This window comes from Erythranthe guttata, chromosome 10 (genome assembly GCF_056151865.1).
Source record: "Erythranthe guttata isolate IM_541 chromosome 10, IM_541, whole genome shotgun sequence".
In the NCBI taxonomy this organism is placed as follows: Eukaryota; Viridiplantae; Streptophyta; class Magnoliopsida; order Lamiales; family Phrymaceae; genus Erythranthe; species Erythranthe guttata.
The window spans coordinates 18,624,313-18,649,323 of record NC_142542.1 but is presented as its reverse complement, the minus strand read 5'-3'; the positions used below and the strand labels follow the sequence as shown (position 1 = coordinate 18,649,323).

At 36.7% G+C, this 25,011-nt stretch overlaps 6 protein-coding genes across 8 annotated transcripts; 2 read left to right on the top strand and 4 right to left on the bottom strand.

The window, feature by feature from the left end:
- The first annotated feature begins 3,609 nt into the window (after window positions 1-3,609).
- Window positions 3,610-8,071, top strand: LOC105949317 (uncharacterized). 2 transcript variants are annotated; one of them, XM_088824253.1, is made up of 10 exons: window positions 3,610-3,931; window positions 4,358-4,448; window positions 4,559-4,610; window positions 4,784-5,004; window positions 5,151-5,337; window positions 5,717-5,784; window positions 5,919-6,923; window positions 7,014-7,313; window positions 7,428-7,657; window positions 7,759-8,071. In XM_088824253.1, exons 1-10 carry the CDS (start codon window positions 3,852-3,854, stop codon window positions 7,961-7,963), a joined length of 2,439 nt encoding a protein of 812 aa, XP_088680379.1. In that variant the 5' UTR covers window positions 3,610-3,851; the 3' UTR covers window positions 7,964-8,071. The 2 variants fall into 2 exon arrangements, with proteins under 2 accessions (XP_088680379.1, XP_088680378.1); XM_088824252.1 differs by having other exon boundaries at window positions 5,714-5,784.
- Window positions 7,986-11,369, bottom strand: LOC105949261 (SNF1-related protein kinase catalytic subunit alpha KIN10-like). 2 transcript variants are annotated; one of them, XM_088824255.1, is made up of 11 exons: window positions 11,265-11,369; window positions 10,261-10,440; window positions 9,951-10,138; window positions 9,671-9,853; window positions 9,459-9,590; window positions 9,174-9,362; window positions 8,930-9,019; window positions 8,751-8,831; window positions 8,572-8,652; window positions 8,350-8,496; window positions 7,986-8,265 (listed from the first exon to the last, which is right to left on the bottom strand). In XM_088824255.1, the coding sequence occupies exons 2-11, from the start codon at window positions 10,430-10,432 to the stop codon at window positions 8,158-8,160; spliced, it is 1,371 nt and encodes a 456-aa protein (XP_088680381.1). In that variant the 5' UTR covers window positions 10,433-10,440; window positions 11,265-11,369; the 3' UTR covers window positions 7,986-8,157. The 2 variants fall into 2 exon arrangements, with proteins under 2 accessions (XP_088680381.1, XP_088680380.1); XM_088824254.1 differs by having other exon boundaries at window positions 10,261-10,446; window positions 11,265-11,356.
- A 2,782-nt stretch (window positions 11,370-14,151) lies between these two features.
- LOC105949424 (Tetratricopeptide repeat (TPR)-like superfamily protein) lies at window positions 14,152-16,416 on the top strand. Its single transcript, XM_012972734.2, has one exon. The coding sequence runs from the start codon at window positions 14,215-14,217 to the stop codon at window positions 16,300-16,302; it is 2,088 nt and encodes a 695-aa protein (XP_012828188.2). The 5' UTR covers window positions 14,152-14,214; the 3' UTR covers window positions 16,303-16,416.
- A 233-nt stretch (window positions 16,417-16,649) lies between these two features.
- Window positions 16,650-17,288, bottom strand: LOC105949316 (3'-5' exonuclease). The gene has a single exon (XM_012972604.2). It carries the CDS (start codon window positions 17,286-17,288, stop codon window positions 16,650-16,652), a length of 639 nt encoding a protein of 212 aa, XP_012828058.2.
- Window positions 17,289-17,892: 604 nt separating this feature from the next.
- On the bottom strand, window positions 17,893-19,244 carry LOC105949298 (uncharacterized). Its single transcript, XM_012972586.2, has one exon. It carries the CDS (start codon window positions 18,592-18,594, stop codon window positions 17,962-17,964), a length of 633 nt encoding a protein of 210 aa, XP_012828040.2. The 5' UTR covers window positions 18,595-19,244; the 3' UTR covers window positions 17,893-17,961.
- A 75-nt stretch (window positions 19,245-19,319) lies between these two features.
- LOC105949441 (phosphatidylinositol 4-kinase gamma 8) lies at window positions 19,320-22,709 on the bottom strand. The gene is made up of 4 exons (XM_012972751.2): window positions 22,558-22,709; window positions 21,811-21,860; window positions 21,656-21,721; window positions 19,320-21,576 (listed from the first exon to the last, which is right to left on the bottom strand). Exon 4 carries the CDS (start codon window positions 21,435-21,437, stop codon window positions 19,710-19,712), a length of 1,728 nt encoding a protein of 575 aa, XP_012828205.2. The 5' UTR covers window positions 21,438-21,576; window positions 21,656-21,721; window positions 21,811-21,860; window positions 22,558-22,709; the 3' UTR covers window positions 19,320-19,709.
- Window positions 22,710-25,011: the final 2,302 nt, after the last annotated feature.

Here is a 25,011-nt window from a genome sequence, read left to right as displayed (position 1 = left end):
CCCCTCGACGACTCGAAAGTCAACCCTTCGAGCCCCGAGGAAGCTGTTGTTGCTAATGTTGCTAATGCTATTGTTGTTGCTGCTCCTGCTGCTCCTGCGGCCCCCGCCCCAGCGGCGGCGGCCGCAGATGCGAATCCTCCAGAGGCTCCGGTTCAGGTTCTGATACCGCAGCCTCAGGACGACCGCGAGTATGGTTGCAAATACTGCGACAAGAAATTTAGCAACAAGCAGGCGTTGGGTGGACATCAGAACGCCCATAAGATGGAGCGGGCCATGGAGAAGAACCCGATCGTCCGGCAGGAGAACCCTTTCGCCTACACCGTAGGCGGTGCGGGCCCCTCCGGCGCCGGCGATCCGGCGACCTTCACCGGGTTGATGATGATGATGAGTAATCCGTCCGGTAGTACTAACCCCAATTTTCTTGGATCTTCTTTCAATAGATCTCATGATTTTATGAACAGGTCCATAGTTAACTGGCCGTACACTTCGCCACATCAGCAACAGCAGCAGCAGCGCCAACAGCAGCAGCAGCAGCAACAGCAGCAGCAGCAGCAGCAGCAGCAAAATGCATTTCAACAGCAAAATGCATTTCAAATGCGGTACAACAATCCGCCGGGCTTTGTTCCTGCGCGCCCATTGCCGGGGTATAACAATGTTTATAACCCCGGATGGCCGACGGCGGCCCCCGCCCCACTCCAGGCCCGGCCCGGCCCGCCTGCTCCTAGGGTTAATAATCCTTATAATTATTACCAGGGGCAACCGTCCTCCTATATGCAGCAGCAGCAGAACCATCATCAGGCTCAGGTTTTGAATAACAATCATCTCCGTCTCCCTCCGGCGACTGGAGGTGGTGGTGGTGCAATGATGAGGCCCGTTTTCAATCCGGGCTTGTCGTTGGGCATCGGTGGTGGGCCGAGAATCAGGCCCGGTAACATGAACCCCGGTGGAGGAAACAGGAACCTGCAGTTGGTCGTCGCGAATGAGCGTGCTGATGAACAAGATGAAGATTCTGAGATGGATTTGTCTCTCAGACTCTGATCTGTTCATCCTATGTTATAAGTTTGTTTTCGTTTTTTATTTCAGTCGTCAGTATCAGTGTGTCAGTGTCAGCGTCAGAGTCAGAGTCAGTCTCCATTGTTGTGTTCTTTTAATTTTCGTGTTTTTCGTTTTTGAAGTGTCATGTTGTGTCTGAGTTGTAAGAGGTCCAGGATTTATGATCCTATGTTTGTTTTTTTTTATTTCAATTCAATAATGAATAAATTACTATTTGTTCTTTTATTTTGTTTTCTCTTACGATTTTATGTTATATTATATTACATAGAATTATCTATGTTTCTTCATTCTTCTTACTCTAGTAATGAATTGTTACAAACTCCAAAAAGTAAACTAATGCACATCTCCAAGAAAACTTTATAGTAAATGGACTAATATTTATGTTTCTCTTTAGGTATATGTAATATAAAATATATTTAAAACATATTTAATTTGAGTGTAATTCTTTTCTTAATTCCCTCAATTTTATATTTCATTTTGTTTCGGAGATTTAACCCACAAACGAAACAACTACATGAACAGAACCTTGATAAATTAATAACCTCGCTTGTTAAATAATTTCTTTCAGTCCCGATTCGGTAAAAACACACTAAATTATTAATTCGATAATTTAATATTTCGCTAAATGATTTTTTTCTGCCTGTATATGTTTTTTTGACCAAAAAAAATTATGGGTTTGGAGAAAAATGATTTAGTTCGCACGTGCGGTATAATTAACTTACTAAGTAAATAGAAAAAAGAAACACCATATGAAAGAAGAGTGAGAAATCAATTCAAGAAATCCTACTTAAAAATGGTGGTAATAAGGAGAAAAAGAAGTCAACGAAACCTAGGATTTTCTCATTGACAGCTGCTTGACTTTATCTATGTATTTATTTAAACGATCCATGTAATATTTACAGCATTTGCAAATTAATGACGTGTTAATTTTCCAACTGTAATCTGATGTGTATTTTTTCGTTTTGAAAGTCTCCCTAAATTGAAAGTCTAATTGTTATAATATTTATTGTCCTAAAAAAGAAATTAGGATGAAACTTTCAATCATGTAATGAATGTTTAAAGCCTGATTATCTAGCTCAGTATCTAATGTTATTATGTTTTGTAATCTATTTAAATATTTTATTTTATGATTTTATGTATTGTTTATTGCATCTTTTTATTGCATTAACCTGTTATAAATTTATTAAAGTAAATTTATTAAAATACATGCAAGAAATCTCTAATACCGCGTGTTAATAATGTGTGTTACTATATATTGAGTATTGAGTATAATAATCCAAAGGGTTGATTACAATAGGTCAATTTACAAAAAAATCGTTATATTTTTCATAATTACATTCACCCAACAATTTGTTGATTTTTTGTATTAATACATTTTTATAGGGGTGGAAGTAAGAAATTTACAAAATGTAGGGGTTAGGTGTAATTTTTAGAAAATAAGGGTTTTATTTTGTAATTACACTTTACCTCATGGAAGTGGTTGTAATTTACCCTAATCCAAAACATCTTAGCAGTAATAATTTGGGTACCGAAATAAAATTTTAAATTATAAAATTTGAAGTAAAGATTTATTTCTTTGCACATCGATGGTCATATATAGAAAATTGGAATAAAGTTCCGAATTCCGACGATTTCGATCGGATTTTATTTATTTATTTTAGGGCAATATTTTTCATTTCTTATCTCGAAAATGTTGATTTTCGACTTTTAGGGAATTGGAATATTTTCAATTTTATTTTTTGTGGAAAATTACATTTACAATATCATGATTATTATGTACTTTTTTTATCTGACTAAAAAAATGAAAACTCTGAATTCCTTCAATTTTCGCAAAAAAATATTAGATTTTTGTATCAACTTTTTTAATTCCAACTATTGAAATTCTGATTTACATTTATTCAATAACTAATTTTAATTTTTTTTTTCTTTTTGAAAATTTTAATTCTAATCTAATCCATCTAATTTCCACAGTCAAATCATATTTTAGTTAAGCCTAAATACTAGTTTGAGCCCTAAAATAGATTGACCTAGTTTAATAGATACTTTAGACAAGTCCAAACAACTATCTTAATCTCGAAAATATATATATGACCCAAATAAATAAATTTCAACACATAAAAATAATTTCACATTATAACATCAGTAAATATTGAAAATGCTACTTATCAATCCGATTATTTATTTTTTAATATTCCTCAAATTTTATATGATTGGAGCAAAATTCTGAGGCCTATGCCACCCAAAAGGTAACGGAGGCGTGCAAACGTTTCCTCGGCTCGGACGTAGACTAACATAATTTCCGAAAGTTAAAAAAATCCTAAAATTTCCAAAACCAAAATAAAATTTCAATTTCCTATATATTTTTTTTATTGGAATCAACTTTTTACTAAACAGAAAAAAAAAAAAAAAAAAAAAAAAACAAAAACAAAACAAAAAAAAGTTTTTTCTTCTCCGGGCCCGGCCCGGCCCGATTTGAAACCATAGCCCCAATACTTTAACGCGTCCGTTTTCAACTTTCCATACTTAAAACCATGGCCATTTTTCTCCTCGGTCTCTCAATACATTACCCCAATATATTAAAATTCAGATTCTTTAATTAATAGTATATCCAAGAAATTAAATACCATATATATTTTTCTTTCTGCTCCTTGGCTTTCTTTCCGTTACTCTGAACTTTTCTTTTTTCTCTCTTCTCTTATTATAATATTGTAAACTCCACTGGAAATTAAGATCGAATCTTTTGTGGGTTGAGAGAGAAAAATTAAATAAAAAAATTAAATAAAGTTTGATGATCTGATATGGATAAAGGAAAACAAGAATTTTCAGATATTCAAGAATGGATTACACACCTCTTGCCTGATAATTCTGCCGATTTTGGGTAATTAATTTTAATCTTTGTTTCTGTATACTCTCTCTTTTCTTTTTATTGTTTTTTTTTTTTTTTTTTTTAATAATCGGATTAGGTCTAAAATTCATATCCTGGTAAAAAAGTCCTGATTTTTCCAGAAGGGTTTTTTTTTATTAATATTTTTTCTCAATTATTTCTTATTTAAATTAAAAAAATTGAAAAAAAAATCCCAACTTTTTGCATCTTGATTTTGTTCGTTTTGAGTTCTAGGGTTTTGGTACAGTAACATTGCATGCAATTAGGTATATCCTTTTTTTTTTTGTAATTTATTTTATGCGTAAAATAAAAGTATTACTATGTGAAATTTCTTGATTTTATCTCATTTTTTTTTTCAAAATCTATTAATTAATAATTATCTATGATGAGATAATTGAACTGAAAATTAACCACGTGCAGAATAGTTAAAGAAGAAGGAGTTTCTCTGCCTTCATCTAGTCTGAGTAATCCTAACCCTAATCAACAGAATAAGCCCTTTCCTGCAAATACAGTAAGTTGCTTCCTTTGTGTATATATACTTTAGTTGCAATAATTATTTAATTTATTGATTAATAAGATTGAGAATTTATTGATTTTAAGTTTGCGATTTATCGTTTACAGACGAACATTAATCCTAACATGTGGCAGCAGCACTCGGTGCGCCGTAATTTAGGTAACTATTATACCCGATTTTTTTTTCGTGATGTTAGATTACATTTCGTAGATGATCACAAAAATCTTTTTCGTGATGCTAGATTATATTTCGTAAATGATCACGAATATATTTCGTGATGTTAGATTATATTTCGTAAATGATCACGAATATATTTTTCGTAATGTTTACAGAAAACCCTAATCATAGTTCAGGCAGACAGAATATAGGAACTAGTAATAATTTACAAGGATTCTCGCATAATCAGAGTTCGGCAAACGCGGTTTCGGATTTACACCAGCAGCAGCAGCAGCATCAACTATTGCAAAATCGAGGACAGAATATATTTCAATTACCGATGCAGTCGAATAATAATTATCCGTCTTACGCTAGACAACAACATAAGCAAGTGCAGGTATAATATATAATTCTGCAGTAGTTGTATTTAAACGTCTTCTCTCTCGTTCGGTTTTTTGAAATATCTTGCGACGCAGTTAATTCTTATATTGTACACAAGAAATTTCTTAATTTAATTAATTAATTTTTTTTTGGAATAACTAGGTTTCTCCGATGGTGAAGCATCATCATCAAGAAACGTATAATGTTCTTCAGCACAATAATAACCAAACGACGTTTCTGAAAAGTTTGGATAGACAAAGTGGTTTTCATCTTCCTCAGAATTTTACGATGAATGATCAATTGAAGCTTGGAAATCATTCGCAAAACGCCCGTCTTACCCCTTTCCAAGGTACGTATTTCGTTTTTCCCTTTTTTTTTTTTTTTTTTGAGAAACTAAAGTTATATCATGTATGCAAATTTATTTACATGTTGCTTCTTTAAGAAAAAAATCGATTCTTTCGAACTAAAGAAAGATCAAAACGGTAATAGAAATTACGTTAGTTTTTTTTTCGAGTGCAACAAATGCTTCGGATAGTTGATTCAGCGCCAGCTGTCAATAAATAAAATTCGAGACTGGTGTTTAATTATTTTCAGAGTAATAATGATCCTATTCAGTTCGATTGTAGGTTTCTCGTTTTTTCGTCATTTTTCTATCGGTACACTAATTTCTCCCGAATATTCATTAACGTTTTCTTCTTGATATATTTTTTTATTGTCTTCCAAAGCAGTACCCGAATCGACTCCTCAGATGATGTCAACAAATACCGTTGATTGGGTAGATCAAGCATGCCACAAGGTATCTATATATATACATATATATAATTTTCGATTATTTTCGCATTCGACTTTTTTAACCTAACTCGATTTATTCGATCGGCCATTTATAAAAATAAAAAAAAATAAAAAATTCTTTGGAATATTCCACCGCAGATTCTTCAGATGAAAGAGCACTATTTAGCCGAGGTGACCAAGATATACCACAAATCAACAGAAGCGATCCGCCACGCAACCACGACGGAGCAACTCAGCAAAGGGCAGTACGCGAAAGAATCCTCGCAAAGAATGATTAAATTCCTACATTGTACGAGGTTGGACATTTCACGTTTGCCGAAGGAAAAGGTGTGTAATTACATCAGCCGGTGCGTAAAGTTTATCAACACGGCTAGAGCTTGGTTCCCCGAAGCAACCCCCCACATGCAGCAAAGACTTAACCCGGAAACCCCGATTCTGAATCCCTCGTCGTCGACGATGGTCAACTCGGTTCAGTACAGCCCGATGAGGTCCGCTCCTCCTCAGATGTGGGCCCCACACGGGAATAATCTTTCCAAGATGCTCCATTCTTCGAACAACAACAACAGCAGCAATAATAATAATAATAATTTGGCGATTGCTTCACAGAAGATTGCCATGAGGAACATGTGCAACTCGTTGGATTACTCCGTCGGCGCGACGAACATGCAGCAAGATTTATCTTCGTCGGCCGCGAGAATGAAGACGAAGCAGCCGATGCAGCAGCTGAGGCGTTTCGTGGGGTTGAATCAAAAAACCGTTTCTCCTCAGAATTCGCAGAGTTCGTCGAAGCTCTCGATTTCCGCAACCCCTTCGACGTGCTCGTCGCCACTTGCGATTCCTTCTCCCCTGAGTACTCCGTTAATGGCAGATTCGGGAAAGAGTCCGTTTTCCGTTGAGGAGAGCAGCAAATTTCCCGACGTCTCTCCTACGCCGGTAGTCGAGCCGCCATTGCCAAATAATAATAATAATATTATTAATAATAATAATAATAATAACAATAATAATATAACCAAGCTTGATATTACTACTGAGGCATTAGGGTTAGCGAAGTCAAAATGCGTCGAGAGAGAATCTACTTGCCTATCCGAGGAAAAAGAATCGCGCCGCGATGAAAAAGAACCGATGAAGCACTTAATCGACGTGGTTCGTTTTTTTTTTCTTTTTCTTTTTTTCGGTATGAAATTTTTTTACGTGGTTTTTATCGAAATTTTTCATTTCAATTGCATGTTGTAGCTGAAGTCGGTTTCGACCGGAGCGTTGACTGCTGCATTGTCTGAAATAAAAGGAGTCGTCGCTTTAAACGACGCTATAGGCGGACAACTTGTTCTTGGTCAACCGATGAAAGTCATTTTCCACGACTTGGGCGATGACATCAGCAATTTCGTCAATGGGAATTCGAGACTTGTTGATAAAACTTGCACGGAGTACTCGAAGATGAAGCGTAAACTGGATGGCGTGGCATCAAATGAAATGCCGAACGAAACGGGATTTTTCTCGAGCGAGAATAGGATGATAAAGCGACAGCGAAAAGAGGTAATCTTTTACTATTAATTAATAAGCAATTATTATTGAATATTCTTCTTGCAAAAAAAAAGAATATTCTCGATTCGAAATCGAATATAATTAATGCGTGTTTTAATTATATAGCTTGTTATGGATGTGCTGATGGAAGAGAAAAACGAGATCCATCAAACGCTTATTGAAATGGTGGTGGATGTGAAGAACGCGGGCGACGAAGGTGGGGCCCACGTTAGGTTTTCGTATACTCCCGTTGGATTCTCGAGGAATATTCCTCATCTGCTTCTGGATTTGATTGTGACTGCTGATTATCCCAACTCGTCTCCTACTGTATCGGAATCGATGCCTATTGGTTGTGGGTGAGAAATTTAAACAACATTTATCCGTCGTTTTTTTTTTACATTAATCTCGAAAGATACAAATTATTAATTTGATGCGTACCGAATCTTTTGATGTGCAGTGATGAATGTATGTGGAAGAAGGCGAAGTCGAACTTCGGTTTATCGATTAAGAAAATATCCGAGCCGGTATCAATTAAAGAAATGGCTCGAGCGTGGGATTTTTGTGCTCGGGAAGTATTTCACGAATTTGCGAAGACAACGGGAGGAGGTAACTTCAGTTCAAAATACGGTAATTGGGAAAATTGTGCAGTTGCTGCGGTATGATGTACATTTTTTGCGATAATTTTAAATGCCGGACGAGACAATTAATTTTTTTTTTTTAATAGTTATACAAGACATTGAAGATTCGAATAAAACGAGAGTTTACGTTTATACATTTAGTTTTTTTCGATACATCCTTAAATCGTTAAATCGGTACTAGGAGAGATAATTGTAGGGTATTAATAGTTTAATTAATACTACACCACAAGAGCGCGAAAAGATGCGCATATATTAAGGAAGAGAAACGGAGATCCGCTTAGTTGTTGCAAGTCCACTACGTAGAATTCTTCGGTTGCTTTGTAGAGCTGAGAAAATAAAATTGATTTAAAAAATCACGACAGTTGATATTTGAAACGAATATAAATAAAAAGAAAGTACGACTCGATCACCTGAATTTCGAACTTGATGGCGTCGTTAGATCTGAGAGGTAACCACAGGCATTTCAAATTATAGTTATCTATTCTCTTCCATCTTACATTCAAGCTGTGGAAAATATTTAGAACATCCAACATTGTCTGATGTGGCGATGCCTGCGACTGAATATCGAGATCGAATAAATAAATAAAAAGAAAACCGACAAAAAAAAAATCGAATCTTGCGACATTTATTACCTTAAAGCCGAGTGTCCAATTATTGTTCTGGTGATCAGGACAAATTGATTGTGTACATGTCTGAACATTATCCATGTGTTCCTGCATGTATTCGGAGAATCGGAAAATCGGCTTAGCGAATATTTTTTCCCCGTAATTACCGTATTTATATAAATAAAATAATAATAATAATAGTTTACTTGAGTTTCTCGATTACAACCATACGCATCGACATGGCGTTGAGAGCGGGCATGGCGTAAGATAGAGTACGTAACTGTAGCCTGGATTACCGAAAAGATAATATTCGATTTAGGAATAATTAATTAATTAATTATAAATGAGAAAAATGAAATTAAATATAGTGAAAAAGCTTCGCCACCTCGTTTTGCAGACGATTCTGAACTGATCCAACGACTTCACGGGCATCAAATCCCATTTCCACCATTTTTTTCACGGCCTCAACATCGATCTTTTTTTTTTTTGCATAAAATAAAATAAAATCGAGGAATGTACGTAAATAAATAAACTTGTACATGTTACGAGCAGAAGTCGAAACAATTATATCTACGTGCAAAATATGTCGGAAAACTTTTCGATAAGTGTAGCATGAAATTTGTACTTACCTTATTATCTCTTGTACTAAAACCACCAAGTGATGAAATGGCAATGTACGGCGGAAGATTCTTCCGGAACCATGGATGACTACGTATTTCGGGAATCGATATACGTTTCATCGGATCAACCACAAGTATTCTTGAAATTAAATCACGTGCATTTTCCGACAAATGATTCGGAATAGAATATACTCCAATCTACTCTCCCCGAAAAAAATTAAAAAAAATTACTACTTAAACGAGATGAAGTTAAAATTAGCTGGATAAATCGACATTATTTAATTTTCTAATCACTTTTATTTTAGAATATAAACTAGGGAGATTATCATCATCAAAGGGAAGCCTTCCACACAGAAGCGCGTATAAGATCACGCCGCAACTCCACACGTCGACCTCGGGACCCGCGTACAGTTTTCTGCTTAGAAGCTACCGAAAATATAAAATTTTTGTTTAGATCGAAATTTATATATGCTAATAAATATTTAAAAATTTATGTGTTATTAGACCTCAGGAGCAGCATAATTTGGGCTTCCGCAGCATGTTTTAAGAAAATGCCCGTCACGCGTAATATTTCCTAAACCAAAATCGGCGATTTTGACATTATTTTCCGAGTCCATGAGTAGATTTTCTGGCTTGAGGTCACGGTGAACAACCAAGTGTCGATGGCAATATTCGACGCCTGCGATTATCTAAATCGCAATTTAAAAAATTGAATCAGAAACTAAATTTTGTGTAACAAAATTCGATTCATTAGTAGTGTTGGATTATATATATAAATATATATACTTGTTGAAAAAGGCGGCGAGATTCATCGTCGTCTAGTCGACCTCCGTTATCGATAAGATAATAAAATAATTCGCCGGAATTTAAATACTCCATGACCACGTAAACCTTTGACGGTGTTTCGATAACCTCAAACAGGCGAACTACGTTCGGATGGGAAAGTCGTCTCATTATATTGATCTCTCTTCTCACTGAAACAACACGAACAATAAAAGATGTCATTAATTTAAAAATTACTGAAAATATTAACTGAAATAACCGAAATTTAATTTAAATTTTTTTAAATTTAATTTTAAAAAAATGACCGTTGTACCTTTTTCTGCTTCACAATTATTGATTGAACGGCGATCGAGTATCTTAATTGCAACCTTAATCCCGGTCAATGAATGAACAGCTAATTTCACTTTACCAAATGTCCCGATACCGAGTCTCTTTTCAATTTTGTACCGCGATAGAATGTTTCGACTCGAATCACCTCCGTCCATTTCGGAATCTGGCACTAGGATAATTGAGTGATTAAAAAAGAGAGACACATAATGAAAAATTATGAAACAAAAATGAGTAATGGAAGCTAGAATAACTTTAAATCGAATATTCTCTATCATGGGAATCTTGATTAGCGTTGTAAAATTTGAGTTTGAATACAACTATGACTATATAGCACGAAAACTTTAACTTCTTAACGTATAAGCATTTTTGACACGTTTCGTGTTCGACATTCGAGGATACTTGCCGGACAACTTATGGGTCATTTTGTAATTTCTGAAAAGTTAGAAACATGCTTGAATAGCAAATTTTCAAATATTTTTGCTGCTTCACAAATTATTTACATAATTTAATGATCAACTGCAGATTGATAGTTGATTATAATATTTATTTGAATATATTTGTAACAAAATATATAAAAAAAAAAATTATATATATAAATAAAAACTTACATGTTTATATAGCATATTTATAAATATACTCCTATACTTTTAATATTTACACGTTCCCCCAGATTCTTGTATCCCCATTTTTGGGACATGTCGTTTTCCGTGTATGTTTCCCCATTTTCCCGTATTGCTGTTTCCGTGTCCGTGTTACATAGAAGTATGATCATCAAGAATCAAATGAATCAAATGTGCAGTTCACAAACTATATCAACTATAATATTTCCAGAACAATCAAATCATTAATTATAATATCATCAGTGAGAAGATCAATTTCAAGAACTAAAAAAGACCACCTTCACCAAGAAACAAATCATCAAATCAGACAAGAGTAACCAAAAAAAAAAAAAATACATACACGTGTGTTTACATATTACATGCATACCGAATTGAGGGGGTGAAAAACTGCAGCAGGGGGGCAGAGGAGCTTGATGAAAATGTTGTAGAGTGTAGTTTGTCTGTACAATTTGTTATTGGTGTACGTTTTGCTGACTCAGACAAGCAATAAACTATATATGTATTCCTTTGTTTTCAACGTTGACAGCTAAAAGCAAACAAAACAATGTGCGTGTGTGATGTGGGGCCCACCAAGTAAGGGTTTTAACGAAAATGGGCTAGAAGGTCGCTTAAGAAGAGCCCAATAGTACGAGGCTCACGAACGAATAGTTCGCACAAGGCGGATGTTGGCTATGGTTCGAGCTGCGTGAGAACTGAGAAGGAATAAACGGGGTAGGTGGCGAGCTGACCAATAAGCCGTTAGAAGGACGAGTTTGATGATAAAGATAAGGGAAATATATAAATTGGGGACGATCGTAGTAAAATCAGCATAAAACTTTTACAAATATATAATTCGTTAAATTGGAAAGATACATCCATAAAATTCATATTTAAACAAGTGTAAGAAACTCTATTAGGGGGTTTTGTTTGCAAAATAAAACAAGGAATAATACTCATTTTTTTCTCAAATTCGCTCTTACTATTTATTTTCCGTTCATTGTTTCAACTGCAGTCGGCCCTAGATCCGACTTCCGGTAAGCTCTCCGACGGTCAAATGTAGTAGGGTCTTGCACCATCAAGGTGTGTGTGTGTGTCAAAGATAATGGGGCCCATGGAATTAGAGTAGTGGTGCAAATATGAGTGGGAATCGGACGATTCCGAGTATTTTTGGAAAAAAAAAATAAGTGAAGCTAATTCTAATTTCATTTAAAAATAATTAAAAAAATCACAAATCGTGATTTCAGAAATTTGAATGAAAACACTTGTTCAAAAAATTGGAATATTTTTTATAAGAACCGGAGGAAATTGGAATCCGATTTTTGTATTCACTTATAATATAAATTTTTGTATTCACTTATAATATAAAATGTAATTAAAAAAACGATACTATATGTGTAATCTTCGATATTTTTTGGAATTCTTGGAGTTAATTAAAATAAGGGTAAATAGCATTAAACCACCTGAACTTTTTCAGTTTTTGCACATCACCACCTGAATAAAAAAAATTTGCAGTAATTCATCTGTACTCAATTAATTATGTCACTTTGCCCTTTTTTACCAGTTTCCAGGTCAAAATGACCGGTAGTCACCCCACGTGCGTTTCACATGATAAATACAAGGATATTCATGTCTTTTCCATTCCTAAAATACTCAGCCCCAATTCCCATTAACATTCACATATTCTCACACATTTTATATCATCCACCCTTATCTTTTGTTAGGAAAAATGAAATCACAGTATTTCCAAAATCACATGGCTGTTTGGTTCAGAAGAAAATGAAATCAAAGTAATTTCAATTCCTTTAGTTCGATTTGGTAATCAGAAGAAATGAGAAAATAAATTATTGTTGGATAATTTTTCATAAAATAATTAAACCCAAAACAAAAGCACTTTCAGACCCTACCCCCTACCAAAACCCACCCATACACCTATCCACCCAAAAACAGAAATTGAAACGGCGTCATATGCAGGGGATGGACTTGCCGTTAAATTCAAGTCATGAAGGGATGGACTTGCTGCCAAATTCAAGTGGTGAAGGGGCGGAATTGGGTGAAGCAGTGTGGGGATTGTGATTAGAGCAACGATAGGCTTATTACCTTCGTGTTTGCTTTCTCCGGTGCGACAGTGGTTGGGCTGGTGGTGGTTGTTGCAGCAGCCGCATGCTAATCCTCTTTCGGTTTCTCCTATGGAGTCATGAGGCAGCGTCGTCGCGGAGCGGCGATTGGGAACTACCACCGGGGGTGGTTGGGCTGATGGTTGTTGCAGCAGCCACCGTCGTAGGCTAATCCTTTGTTGGTTCCTCCTATGGAGTGAGGCGGCATCGACAGAGGGCGGCGATAGCTAACTATAGCACCGCCAAAGAAAAGAATAAGAAGAGAGGAAATACAATGTTCTTTGCGGAATAGAGAAATGAATTAAAGGGGAGAATGAGAGACAAATTAAAGAAATAAAGGAGAAAAAAAGAGAAAATTGGAGGGAAAATAATGGAGATAACATGGAAATTGAGGGAAAATTGAAGTAATTAGAGTTTTTTACAAGGAAAAGACAACAATACCCTTGGAGTTCGCATGTGCAACGCGAGTGGGTTCAGAACCGGTCATTTTGACCTGAAAACGGGCAAAAAATGGCAAAGTGGCACAATTAATTGAGTACAGGTGAACTCGTGCAAAAAAAAATTGTTCAGGTGGTGATCCGCAAAAACTTAAAAAGTTTAGGTGGTTTAATGCTATTTACCCTTAAAATAAATAAAAAATCAGAATCTCGTACGTATTCCAGTTCCAAACCCCAAGAAAATGGAAAAGAAAAGACACATCAGATTTTGGAGTGAAAAATATTATTTCTAAAAAAAGAAAATTTCACACCCAAATAGCTAGTAGAGATAACCACGGGCCTGTTCGACCCGTGAAATACTAGTCGGTTGTTGTTTAGATACCCTCAAACCGAAAACTCGCAGTTCTAACCGTCGATGTAAGCGAAAAATATCGTATAACTAAAGATTAAACCGTTGAACCAACTTTTCAAAACATTAGTTTCTATTTTTTGTTTTTATTCTTAAAGAAAATCGGTGAATCAGTCGGGACCGCGGAATCGGTCGTTTAATGAAGTGCCAATTCTCCTAGCCGATGACAAGTCAATATATTTTCAACTCGCAACTGTGGTCACGTCTAATCGACGAAATTCGGATATTTCGTTTCAATTTTCACCACACGACAAGAGTAAACAAAAAAAAAAAAAGACTATTTAGACTGGGGTCCTTGAAATATGGATCATTTGCATTAGTTTCCCATTCGATTTTTCTTCAGCTAATTTTCCCCTCCTAGAAAAGTTTCTCCTGCATATGGACAACATCGCAACAAGACTATTTTCTCTCTCAAAATCCTGCGCAAACACAAAATCGCTGAAACAAATTCAATCACTTCATCAAAAATCAATCTCTCTCGGCCTACAGAACAACATAGCATTGTCCAAAAACCTCATCAATTTATACTTCTCGTGCGACGCATATCAATCTGCGCACTCAGTTTTCCGAAATGTAGACAACCCATTAGACATCACGTTATGGAACGGGTTATTGTCGGCGTACGCAAAGAATCGAATGTTTTCTGCGGCTCTGTTGCTCTACGATAGTTTGCTGCAGTTCCCTTATTTGAAACCCGACAGCTACACGTATCCGAGTTTGTTGAAGGCGTGCGGCGGGCTGAAGAGAGTGGACTATGGGGAAAAGATTCATACCCATTTGATGAAAGATGGGTTTCTGTCTGATATTGTGATTGCGAGCTCTTTGATCGGCGTGTATGCAAAGTGTGGTCTTTTCGCTTCAGCTGTGAAGGTGTTCGACGAAATGCCGGAACGAGACTTGGCGTGTTGGAACAATGTGATTTCTTGCTACTATCAAAGTGGGCAGTGGGAGAAGGCCTTGGAGTACTTTGAGAAAATGGGGAGCGCTGGGCTGAGGCCCGACTCGGTTTCGTATACAACGTCGGTCTCGTCGTGCGCAAGGCTGCTGGATTTGGAGAGAGGGAAGAGAATTCATGACGAAATAGTGAGAAACGGGCTTGTGATGGATGCTTATGTTAGCGCTACCCTTGTTGATCTGTACGGAAAATGTGGCTGCTTAGAGAGGGCTAAGGAGGTTTTTGACGAAATCGAGAACAAGAGCTTGGTTTCTTGGAATTCGATGATCGGAGGTTACTGTCAGATTGGGGACAGCTTGTCGTGCATTGAACTATTAGCTAGGATGAATAAAGATAAAGTGGCACCAAGTTCGACAACCATAAGCACATTGCTAGTGGCTTGTGCAAAATCGGCACAATTGCATCACGGAAGATTCGTGCACGGTTACATCATAAGAAACAACGTATTCAGTGACATCTTCGTCGAAAGTGCCCTAGTCGATTTCTATTTCAAGTGTGGGAGTGTTGAAGTAGCTGAAAGGGTCTTCAAAACAATGCCGAAATCGAATGTAGTTTCTTGGAATGTGGTGATTTCTGGTTACGTATCTGCAGGGTGTTACTTTGAAGCACTCGGCGTATACGACGAAATGAGAGCAGCGAATGTAAAACCCGACGCAATTACCCTTACCAGTACTTTAGCAGCTTGTTCCCAATTGGCTGCCTTGGAGAGAGGCAGAGAGTTCCACAAGCACGTAATCGAGGCTAAGTTGAATTCCAACGAAGTGGTAATGGGAGCACTTCTCGATATGTACGCCAAATGCGGTGCGGTGAAAGAAGCCGAGGCTGTATTTAATCAGCTGCCCACAAAAGATTTAGTTTCGTGGACTTCAATGATGGTTGCCTACGGTTCTCACGGGCAAGCGTTCGAAGCAACGAAACTGTTCGACGAAATGCTCCAGAGACATATCAGACCGGATAGAGTCACCTTTCTTGCGGTGATTTCTGCTTGCAGCCACGCGGGATTGGTTGATGAGGGAAGAAAATACTTCAACTCAATGGTGAATGATTATAAAATACGGCCCACCACTGCAGAGTACTCGTGTCTGATCGATCTTTTGGGGCGTGCTGGAAAGTTGCACGAAGCACACGAGATTCTGCAGAGTAATTCCGATACTGAAGGGGATGTTGAATTGTTGAGCACATTATTTTCCGCATGCAGTTTGCACGGCGAAATTGATTTAGGGGAGAGAATTGCGAAGCTCCTTATCGAGAAGGTTCCGGAAGCTTCTTCGACTTACGTTGTTCTTGAAAAGATGTATGCTGCGAACAAGAACTGGGAGGGGGCGCGTGGGGTTCGATTCAAGATGAAAGAAATGGGGTTGAGAAAAAACCCGGGTTGTAGTTGGATCGAAGTTGATAAGAGAATCGAATCGTTTGTGGCTGGAGACAAGACATTGGCACAAGCAGAATCTGTTTATGGATGCTTGGCTTCGATTTACGGCCACATGGAGAAGGATGAAATTGTAGCCTAAAACGTCGATTTTTACGCAATTCTTTTTTTATTTAATTTTAATAAATTTTTTTTTTTTAATTGTCCAAACATGAAAAATCCCATTCGATTTAATGAGAGTTTTTTTTTTTTTTTTTTTTTTTTTGTCGATTCAGAAAACTACATTAGCAGTAATTAGAATCTAATTATAAAGAGCACTGAAAAAACATGAAATCTAATTATAAAGAGAATACTGAAAAAACATAGAATCTAATTATAAAGAGAATATTGAAAACACAGAAAATCTAATTATAAAGATAATCACTATGTAATCTACTATACTAAAAACTAATCAAATCTAAACAGTCCCTTAAAACTCATGGTCGATATCTAATACCACGAACTCAATAGCCTCGCGATCTCGAACGAGAAATAAGCATCGAGACAAGCATACGAAACCTGACCACGTGAAAGCACACGATTATCCCACCGACTCATCGTAATTCTCTTCGGCTTCTCCATATCTTTTCCAACAACTAGATTGACCAATGTTTTCAACCCAGCATAACGAAGTTCCTTCGCCTCGAGCTCTTTCGCAGCCCATGTGCGCAGGTCACGAACCTTCGTCACCTTGAGATCGTAATCGCCCAACAGCTTCTCTACATCTTTATTAACTCCAACTCCAACGAACGTGTAATCGGGGTTTTCGAGAAAACTTACTAAGTCATGAGGAATTTCTTCGGCGTGGAGGATTTGGTAAACGAGGCAGGATTTGCCCACGCATAATTGAAGTACGGACACAGTTTGAACGCGGCCTTCGACGACGATCGAGCGCCACTCGGTGTCGAGGCCCACGAGTAGGCGGTGGAGACGGGGCCGGTTTAGGATCTCGGTATTGTTGATCCACATGCAGACCATGGTTGGGTCGTGGGTAACTAGGGTTTCGATCACCTCCTTGTCGTCGATAATGACATTGTATAGTTTGTGGGTATTGAAAGGGAGTTTGAATTCTTCGATCTTTACGTTCATTGTCATAATTGATTTGAAGTAGCCACAAGTTTCTATGAAAAAAAAAAAAAAAAAAAAAGCTCGATAAGTATGCAATACTTTGTGGAGGGGAAGATCTATTTATAAACAAAATTTTAGGTTTGGGTAATTAGAGTTCTAAAAGGAATATGTCTTATTTTGGATAGATGTTAATCACTTCTAATTAGGTTAGGAAATTAGTATTCTAGGAATATGGGTCAATTTTGTAAATTTTTTTAAATTTTACAATTAAATTAATATTAAAATATTGTATTCATGTACGTATAAAAAATTATATTGACCTTTGCGCCAAAAAAATATTATTATTATTATTATTATTATTATTAGCATTTTTTCCCCGTGCATCTATTATTTCGAAAGTGAAAATAAAAAATCAATTTAATACATAATAAGAAAATATAGTACATTAACATAGTAAAATTTAACATTAATTTTTTTAAATTTTACATATTATGTTATAATTCAAATATATAGGTTTAGATTTAACAAATCGAATTTCTCTCTTTATTTATTAAGATTTGTGATATATTGATGAAAAATAAGAAATTGATAATTGTTGAAAATTAACACACAAAAAAATAATCAATTCCTTAATAATAATAATAATAATAATTAAAAAATAAATATATTAACAAAAAATCTCCGATAATAATATTTACACAAAAGCACAAGCATTCAAAACCCTGCCAATTTCAAAGCTAACAAAAGCATCAACACAAGCATACTTGATTTGATCCGCCGTGAGCCACCGATTATCCCAATTACTCATCGTCACCGATTTAGGTTTATCCATCTCTTTTCCGATCACAATTTTCGCTAGCCCCTTCAATCCGGCGCACTTCAGATCCTTCCTCCGGTACACCTCCGCCGCCACACCCCTCAGATCCACCGCCCTCGCGTTGTACCCAATTTTGTAGTCCCGCTCGAGTTTCTCCAGATCGGATTTCACCTCCACTCCGACGAACGTGTGGCGGGAGAACGAGAGGAATCGGGTGAGCTGGATCGGCAGGTACGGCGAGTGGATGAGCTGGTAGACGAGGCAGCAGCGGCCGACGCAGAGCTGGAGCGTGGCGGCGGGGTTTTGCTGGCCGCGCGTGGTGTTCGGGAGCCACTCGATGTCGAGTCCGACGATCAGGGGGAGGTGGCCGTACAGGGAGGTGATGTGTTCGATCCATTTCGAGACGGTGGCGGGATCGTGTGTCACGGTGGTGTGGACTACGTCGGCGTGGAAGACCACGCTGAAGGTGGCGTAAGGGAGTTGGTGGTGGTGGTGGATTTGCGTCGCCATTTTCGGTTTGACTTTTTTCGCTGGTTATTTTTTTTTTGTGTGATTTATATTTTAATTTGGGGAATCGATTATTTGCATCCACATTTATAAGTTTTGGATATTTGGTGAAATTATTTTTTATATATTTTACCCCCTTATACTTTCAATATCTATCGCTTTGCCCCTTGTACTTGCTCGATTGTGTGTCGATACTGGGTTTACGTCAATTGTTCGTTAGTTAAATTTAACACCGTTAGCTTTAGGTGTGAAACGACTTAAATGCCCATACTAATCACTAAGATGATTTCCTCCAATTTTGAAAATCCTAGTTATGCCTCTCGTTATAGTATCTCCCCAAAATCGAGTTGATTGGGAACGAACAACTTCACATCTTCAGCACTCAAATTTAACACCGTTAGCTTTAGGATGAAATGACTTAAATGCCCATAATAACCACTTATATGATTTCCTCCAATGTTGAAAATCCTAGTTATGCCTCTCTTTATAGTATCTACCCAAAATCGAGTTGATTGGGAACGAACAACTTCACATTTTCGATGGTTTCTTGATGATGATTTATATGCCTCAAATTTACGAATCTTCTTCTCTTGATGATGATTTATATGCCTTAAAATTAAAATTATTATTCTAAAATACATTTTTCCTCTTGTATTATAAACAAACATTAGAGCTTATTCCCTGAAAATATATTTCCCTAAAATAAAATGAAAATAACTCCCAAAACGAATCCAAACATTACTTCTCACAATTTGCTTTACAGTACAATAATTACAAATTTTCCAAAATATAAATATCCACAGTACTATACAGTTTGTGCAGTCCAAAAACAACATAAAAAAATTGTCTTAAAACAACAGAGAAAAAATACCACATTGTAGAAAATGCAAAATGTAATAAAAAATAAAAAAAAAATCATCTACAAAGACTACTAGTGAAAGGATGGCTTTTCTTAAGCCTATCTCTTTTCCTCCCCTACTACTTTTTTTTTTTATTTTTTTTTTATTTTTTATAATCTACATCCTATGCAAATCATCTAGAAGAGTTAGTTAATGTGTGTATACACAGTTTTTATTCGAAATTTTAATGCAAATTTTAATTATTAATTGCATTTTTTTTCAAAACTCACACGAAGATCCCAGCCTCTGCTTCGACAAGCCCATCGATTTCCGTTCCTCAAAGGCCTCTGGCAAAAGCTTCTCGAAATTCTCCAAGAACAACCGCCACTCCTCCTCGTTCATTTCCCCTAGACAAACGCATTGACCGTCTCGACTGTAATTTTGAATCGAGTAACTCATACTCCTCATCATTCCACCTCCCTTCATACCGTCATCGTCTTCATCAACACAATTATTATTATTATTATTATTATTATTATTATTATTATTATTATTATCCGATAATGTCTTCGTAGCGCAATCGTTAATCAAACATTTCTCGTTCTTACTCAACGGAGAAGCTCCCGCTCCCGAACCGTCCAACACGCTCATCGAAGAATATCTCGGGATTTTTGACGGCTTACCTTTCGTGGGGGAGTTTTCCGTAGTTTCTTGATTTGTAAGGTCGTCATCGAATTGGAACATTTCGTCCTCAACTTCCACAAGCTGAGTCTCGTTGTCACTATCGTCGTTTTTCAAGAACGCCGCCTTGGCGTTGTTGCACAAACTCTCCAACGTACTCCAATTTTCTTCTCCCCCGTGAAATTCCCTAGTCATCATTTCGCCTATGTCGGCAAGGCACAACCCGTACGAAGTTGCTTCCTTCAAAAAAATCGTGCATAGTACGAGAACCCTAACGGAGGGCTCCCCTAACGAAGGGAGCTCGCTCCTCAACAGCTCGGCATCTTTAAAAGGATCAAGACACAATATGTAATCAACTTCTGATTCCGAAAACGGAATCGAAGCTTGAGGCCAATGCAGCCACTCGAAATACGGATCTTCGAGCGACTCAGGCAAGCAAAACCCGTGATCGATCGGCACCAGCTCGGCCGTGCCCCCACCGTAACTCCCTACACCCTGCCTCACGAGAATATTCCCCGCATGCCTATCGAGATTCATCAGCCGCACGTCAAGTATACCTATGTGGTGCACGGAGGTGACCGAAAAGCTCGAAGGGCCCAAATCGCCCGCATCGGAGTCGTGCTTGACGAACCGCTGAAGGGAGGCGACCTTGTAAACCGAACCCGACTCCGAACCTGAACTGTTATTATTATTATTTAAATTGAATTTCACGTGGGAGAATCTAACGAGTGCGGTTGGAGGTACGCCGGCGAAATTATCGTGGTCTAGGAAATACGCGGCCGATTCGCGTAGGCCCGTTTCGCCTATTCGAATCGAGCACTTCATGCCAGGCTGGCCGAAGTTACGTCCAGCTAAGCCCTTAGGGTTGTTGAAGGCAAGCGGCTCCTCGTCTATCGGCTTAGCCACGGCTATAGTGTCCCCGTTTTGGGCCCGGAGGAAGTAGGCCCCACCGAGCCCGCTCGAGGCCGGCTCGGGGTCCGCACCGGCGGCCATGGCGATGGCGACTTCCACCACAAGAGCACGCACCCTCGGGGCGGAGCGCCCGACTATGATTTCGATTTTTCTCGATTTCGTCTCGTAGTGGTCGTGTTCGTCCTTTTTGGCTTGGGAAGAGCGGGAGAGGCATGGGGTGGAGAAGCTCTTGTGAATGTTGTTGGTGTTGTTGTTGTTTCCGGAATGTTCTAGAGATTGCGGCGGGAGCTTGGATTGTTGAGTGAAGTCGAGCATTTTGTGTTCATCGAGTTGAGTGAAGGAGGGGAGCTTGCATCGTGGCGGGCGGGCGAATGGCTTGAACCCATGACCTAATTGATCAACGGCTACAGCCATCTTCTCGTTCAAGAGACGCGTGCACCAGAGTACGGGTGTTATACATGCTAAGTGAATATGCTTCTTTTTTTTTTCTTTTTTTTTTCTTTACGGGGTTTCTTGAGTGTTAGTCTTCTCGAGGAGATTAGACATCATATAACTGCAACCAAAATTCACAAAACAATTTAAAGAATCGGATGAATTGGCATCAAAGAATATCCCATAAATGTGATTCTTACTTGAAATTCGCATAAAAAAGGCTGCAAAGATCAACGAATAGAACCATGGTGCTAATCTCCGTACACCTGCAAAACATCAAACACTACATTCATCGTTCATTACACATGTCGGTAGAAACTGAATTTCTGAATTAAAATATATCGACGAGGCCTACCGTCTTATTATTAGACCCTCGCTCCTCTGCTTCAAAATTACCAGAATGGACTGCACAAGAAAAAAAAAATCGTTCGTTGATGAACTAATGGAATTACGAGAATATCATCATCTTTGATTGATTACACGAGATTTTCGAGGCGTATAGAATGCACGAGATTTTCGAGGCGTATAGAATGAAGTTGCGCTTATCTAACACGATGCATTTTACCTCAAAAAATATGTCATTCCCATCATCGTTAATCGTTCTTCATTTAATAATATCGATGAAATATAGGATAGCAACAAATAATCCAATCGATCAAATAGGAGATGCAAAATCGTAAAATAAGAGATTCAATCCACAAAATGCAACTGCAGATAAACCTCTTTAAATTAATACAGTCGGTACTAGCGAAAATCTATTGCTTTAGCGAAATATTAAATTATCGAACTAATAATTTAATATCTTTTTCAAAAAACCCGAATAACACAACAAAAAATGGATCATAAGCATCCATTGGAATGCTGCCAACAACAAAAAAATAACTCCGATTCATTAATCAAAATATGGAATCGAACCGAGTTCACATTACATAATAATTAGCTAAATCCATTTCACGAAAAAAAAATTGCAAAAAAAAAGTATAAATAACAACGCACATTTTCCACATGCTAAATAAAAAAAGATAAATTCGTCATGCCAGATGAACATGAGAGAGAGAGAGAGTTAGAGAGAGAAAGAGTTTTAGAGAGAGAGAGAGAGTACCCTGAACACTGGTGAGGCATTCAGGGCGACGAAACGGCAACGGGAGAGCGCGAGAGCGAATTATTCCGTCACCGTAAAAGAGAAAAAACTCCTAACAGAAAAAAACAAATCTCTTTATTAAATTTTTCAGATTACCAAATTGCGTTGAATTATTATTTCCTTTATAAACAAAATTTGTTTCTCTCCTTTTTTTCCTCACTCAAAACTGGTCCTACGCAAACACCGCATCCCCTATGTTTATGCGCTCACCGCTTTCTTTATTCATGGCTGCACTTTTTTTATTCTATTAATTTAATTAATTGGGTAAATTACAGCCTCCTCCTTGAGGCAAAATGTTAATTTACGAAAAGACCCCATATTGTTAGAAATTATATTCAGACCTCTGTAGTTTGTATATTTCTTACATACACCCCTACAAAAGGGTGTTAAATGTAAGAAATTTACTAATATCAAGGGGTTGATGTAATTATGTACAAAATAGGGTTTTTTCATAAATATATTTTACCTCATAGCTACGGTTGTAATTTACCCATAATTTAATTTTTTGAAAATATAGATTTTCTTTTAGTTAAATTAAATTTAAACAATAAATTTATATATATATAATTTTAATTTTTACATGTATCCTATAATTTTAGATATGCCGTTTTCGTATTCATGCTACATAGCTTATTAGTTAATTTTTTTGCGCAAATGACACATACCTTCCAAGAGGTTAGGTCAAATTACATCTGGACTCCTATAGTTAGAAAAAAAAATTAGATATTTTTCTTCAGATATGGTTTTAATTAGGAGTGAAAGTGGGATGGATAAGATCGAAAACTAGCCTTTCGAGAATTTTTTTTTCAGAAATCAAATAGAACTTTCTCATCCAATTCCGAAATCTTCGGAAATCAACATTATTTTCCGATTATGGAAATTTTGGTATTATCGGAAAATCGGAAATTACAAAAGAATCACAATTGCGACAAATTATTGAAAATTTACTCAAATTCTTCGGAATTAAACGGTAATTCTCGGAAATTTCAAATATATTGTGTTTTTGTCGGATAATTAAGTTAAATAAAAACTAATATAGTCCCACTTATTAGTTATTAACAATATACAATATGCAAATTATAACATAAAATAATTATGGGTTATTTTACATACCCCTAGCCACCAAATAAACTAGGGATAAACCCAAGCCCAAATCATCCTTTGACATACCCCCTGGAGAAGCGAAAGTACCATACTACCCTTATGTTCAATTTTCGGCCAAACTACATTCAGCATTTATGGTCCTGCATTTATCATTTTCGCTGATTTATTTATTATTATTTTCTTTTCTTTTTTTTTTATAAATCTGTTTGTTATATATATATATATATATATATATATATATATATATATATATATATATATATATATATATATATATATATTTTTTTTTTATTTTTTTTTTTTAATTTTTTTTTAAATTAAAAAAAAAAAAAAATTTTTATTATTTTTTTTTTATTTTTATAATTTTCAAAACAATATGTTTACAGTTCTGAAAATAACTACATGTAAAACTATGGTACCTATAGTAATTTATAGTTATGTTCGTTTTTTTTCCCCATATTTTTAGTCGATCAATTGTATACACGCACGAATACTGACTTATACAAAATAAATTCATAAACCCCAACAAAAATTACAAATTTAAATATTTTTATTATAAATCACATCAGAACCAATAAAATACAAATCGAAAATACACAAATATACGCATATGTAACTACATGTTACTATAGTAATGTATACAGTCTGTTGAATAGATCAGATGTAACTTCAAAAAAAAACTAATTGACACTTTCAAGGAAAGGATCAATGGCCTTCATTAAGCTGCAATTGCCAAATCAAAACAAAAAGAAATTACTTTAGTGCAAATCAACAAAATTTGAAGAAAAACATCAAAACACTCAAAAATCAACAAATACTAATAGATCGAGAGATAGAAAGAGAGGTTATTGCTGGGAAATGCTACAGATTTCTCACCCCCCTCACCTCCTACCAAAACCCTAGACGCCGCTAATAACCACCAACGGTTCCGCGCGCCCACAAATGCAAAAAAATATAGAAATCTGAAAACATAAAAATAAACGAAATTACCATCAAAATATAGATTCCGACGAGAGGAATCCAACGGTGGGCGACCCGTCAAATTTCGACGGGTGGAACATAAAATAAAGCTCCGGCAAGACCACCGTCCTCGAATGAAAAAAAAAATTGCAGAAACAAATCAGCGCTTGAAACTGAATGAAATCGCCACCAAAAGAAAGAGCTCGACGAGAGGAATCCAATGGTAGTTAAACCATCGAATTTCGACCACCGGAGAGAGAGTTATGGCTCCGGGAAGCAATTTCGCAGGTGGGAGGTTTGTGGAGACGGGATTTTGAATTTGGGAGAGAAGAAGAGAGAGACCGTGAGTGG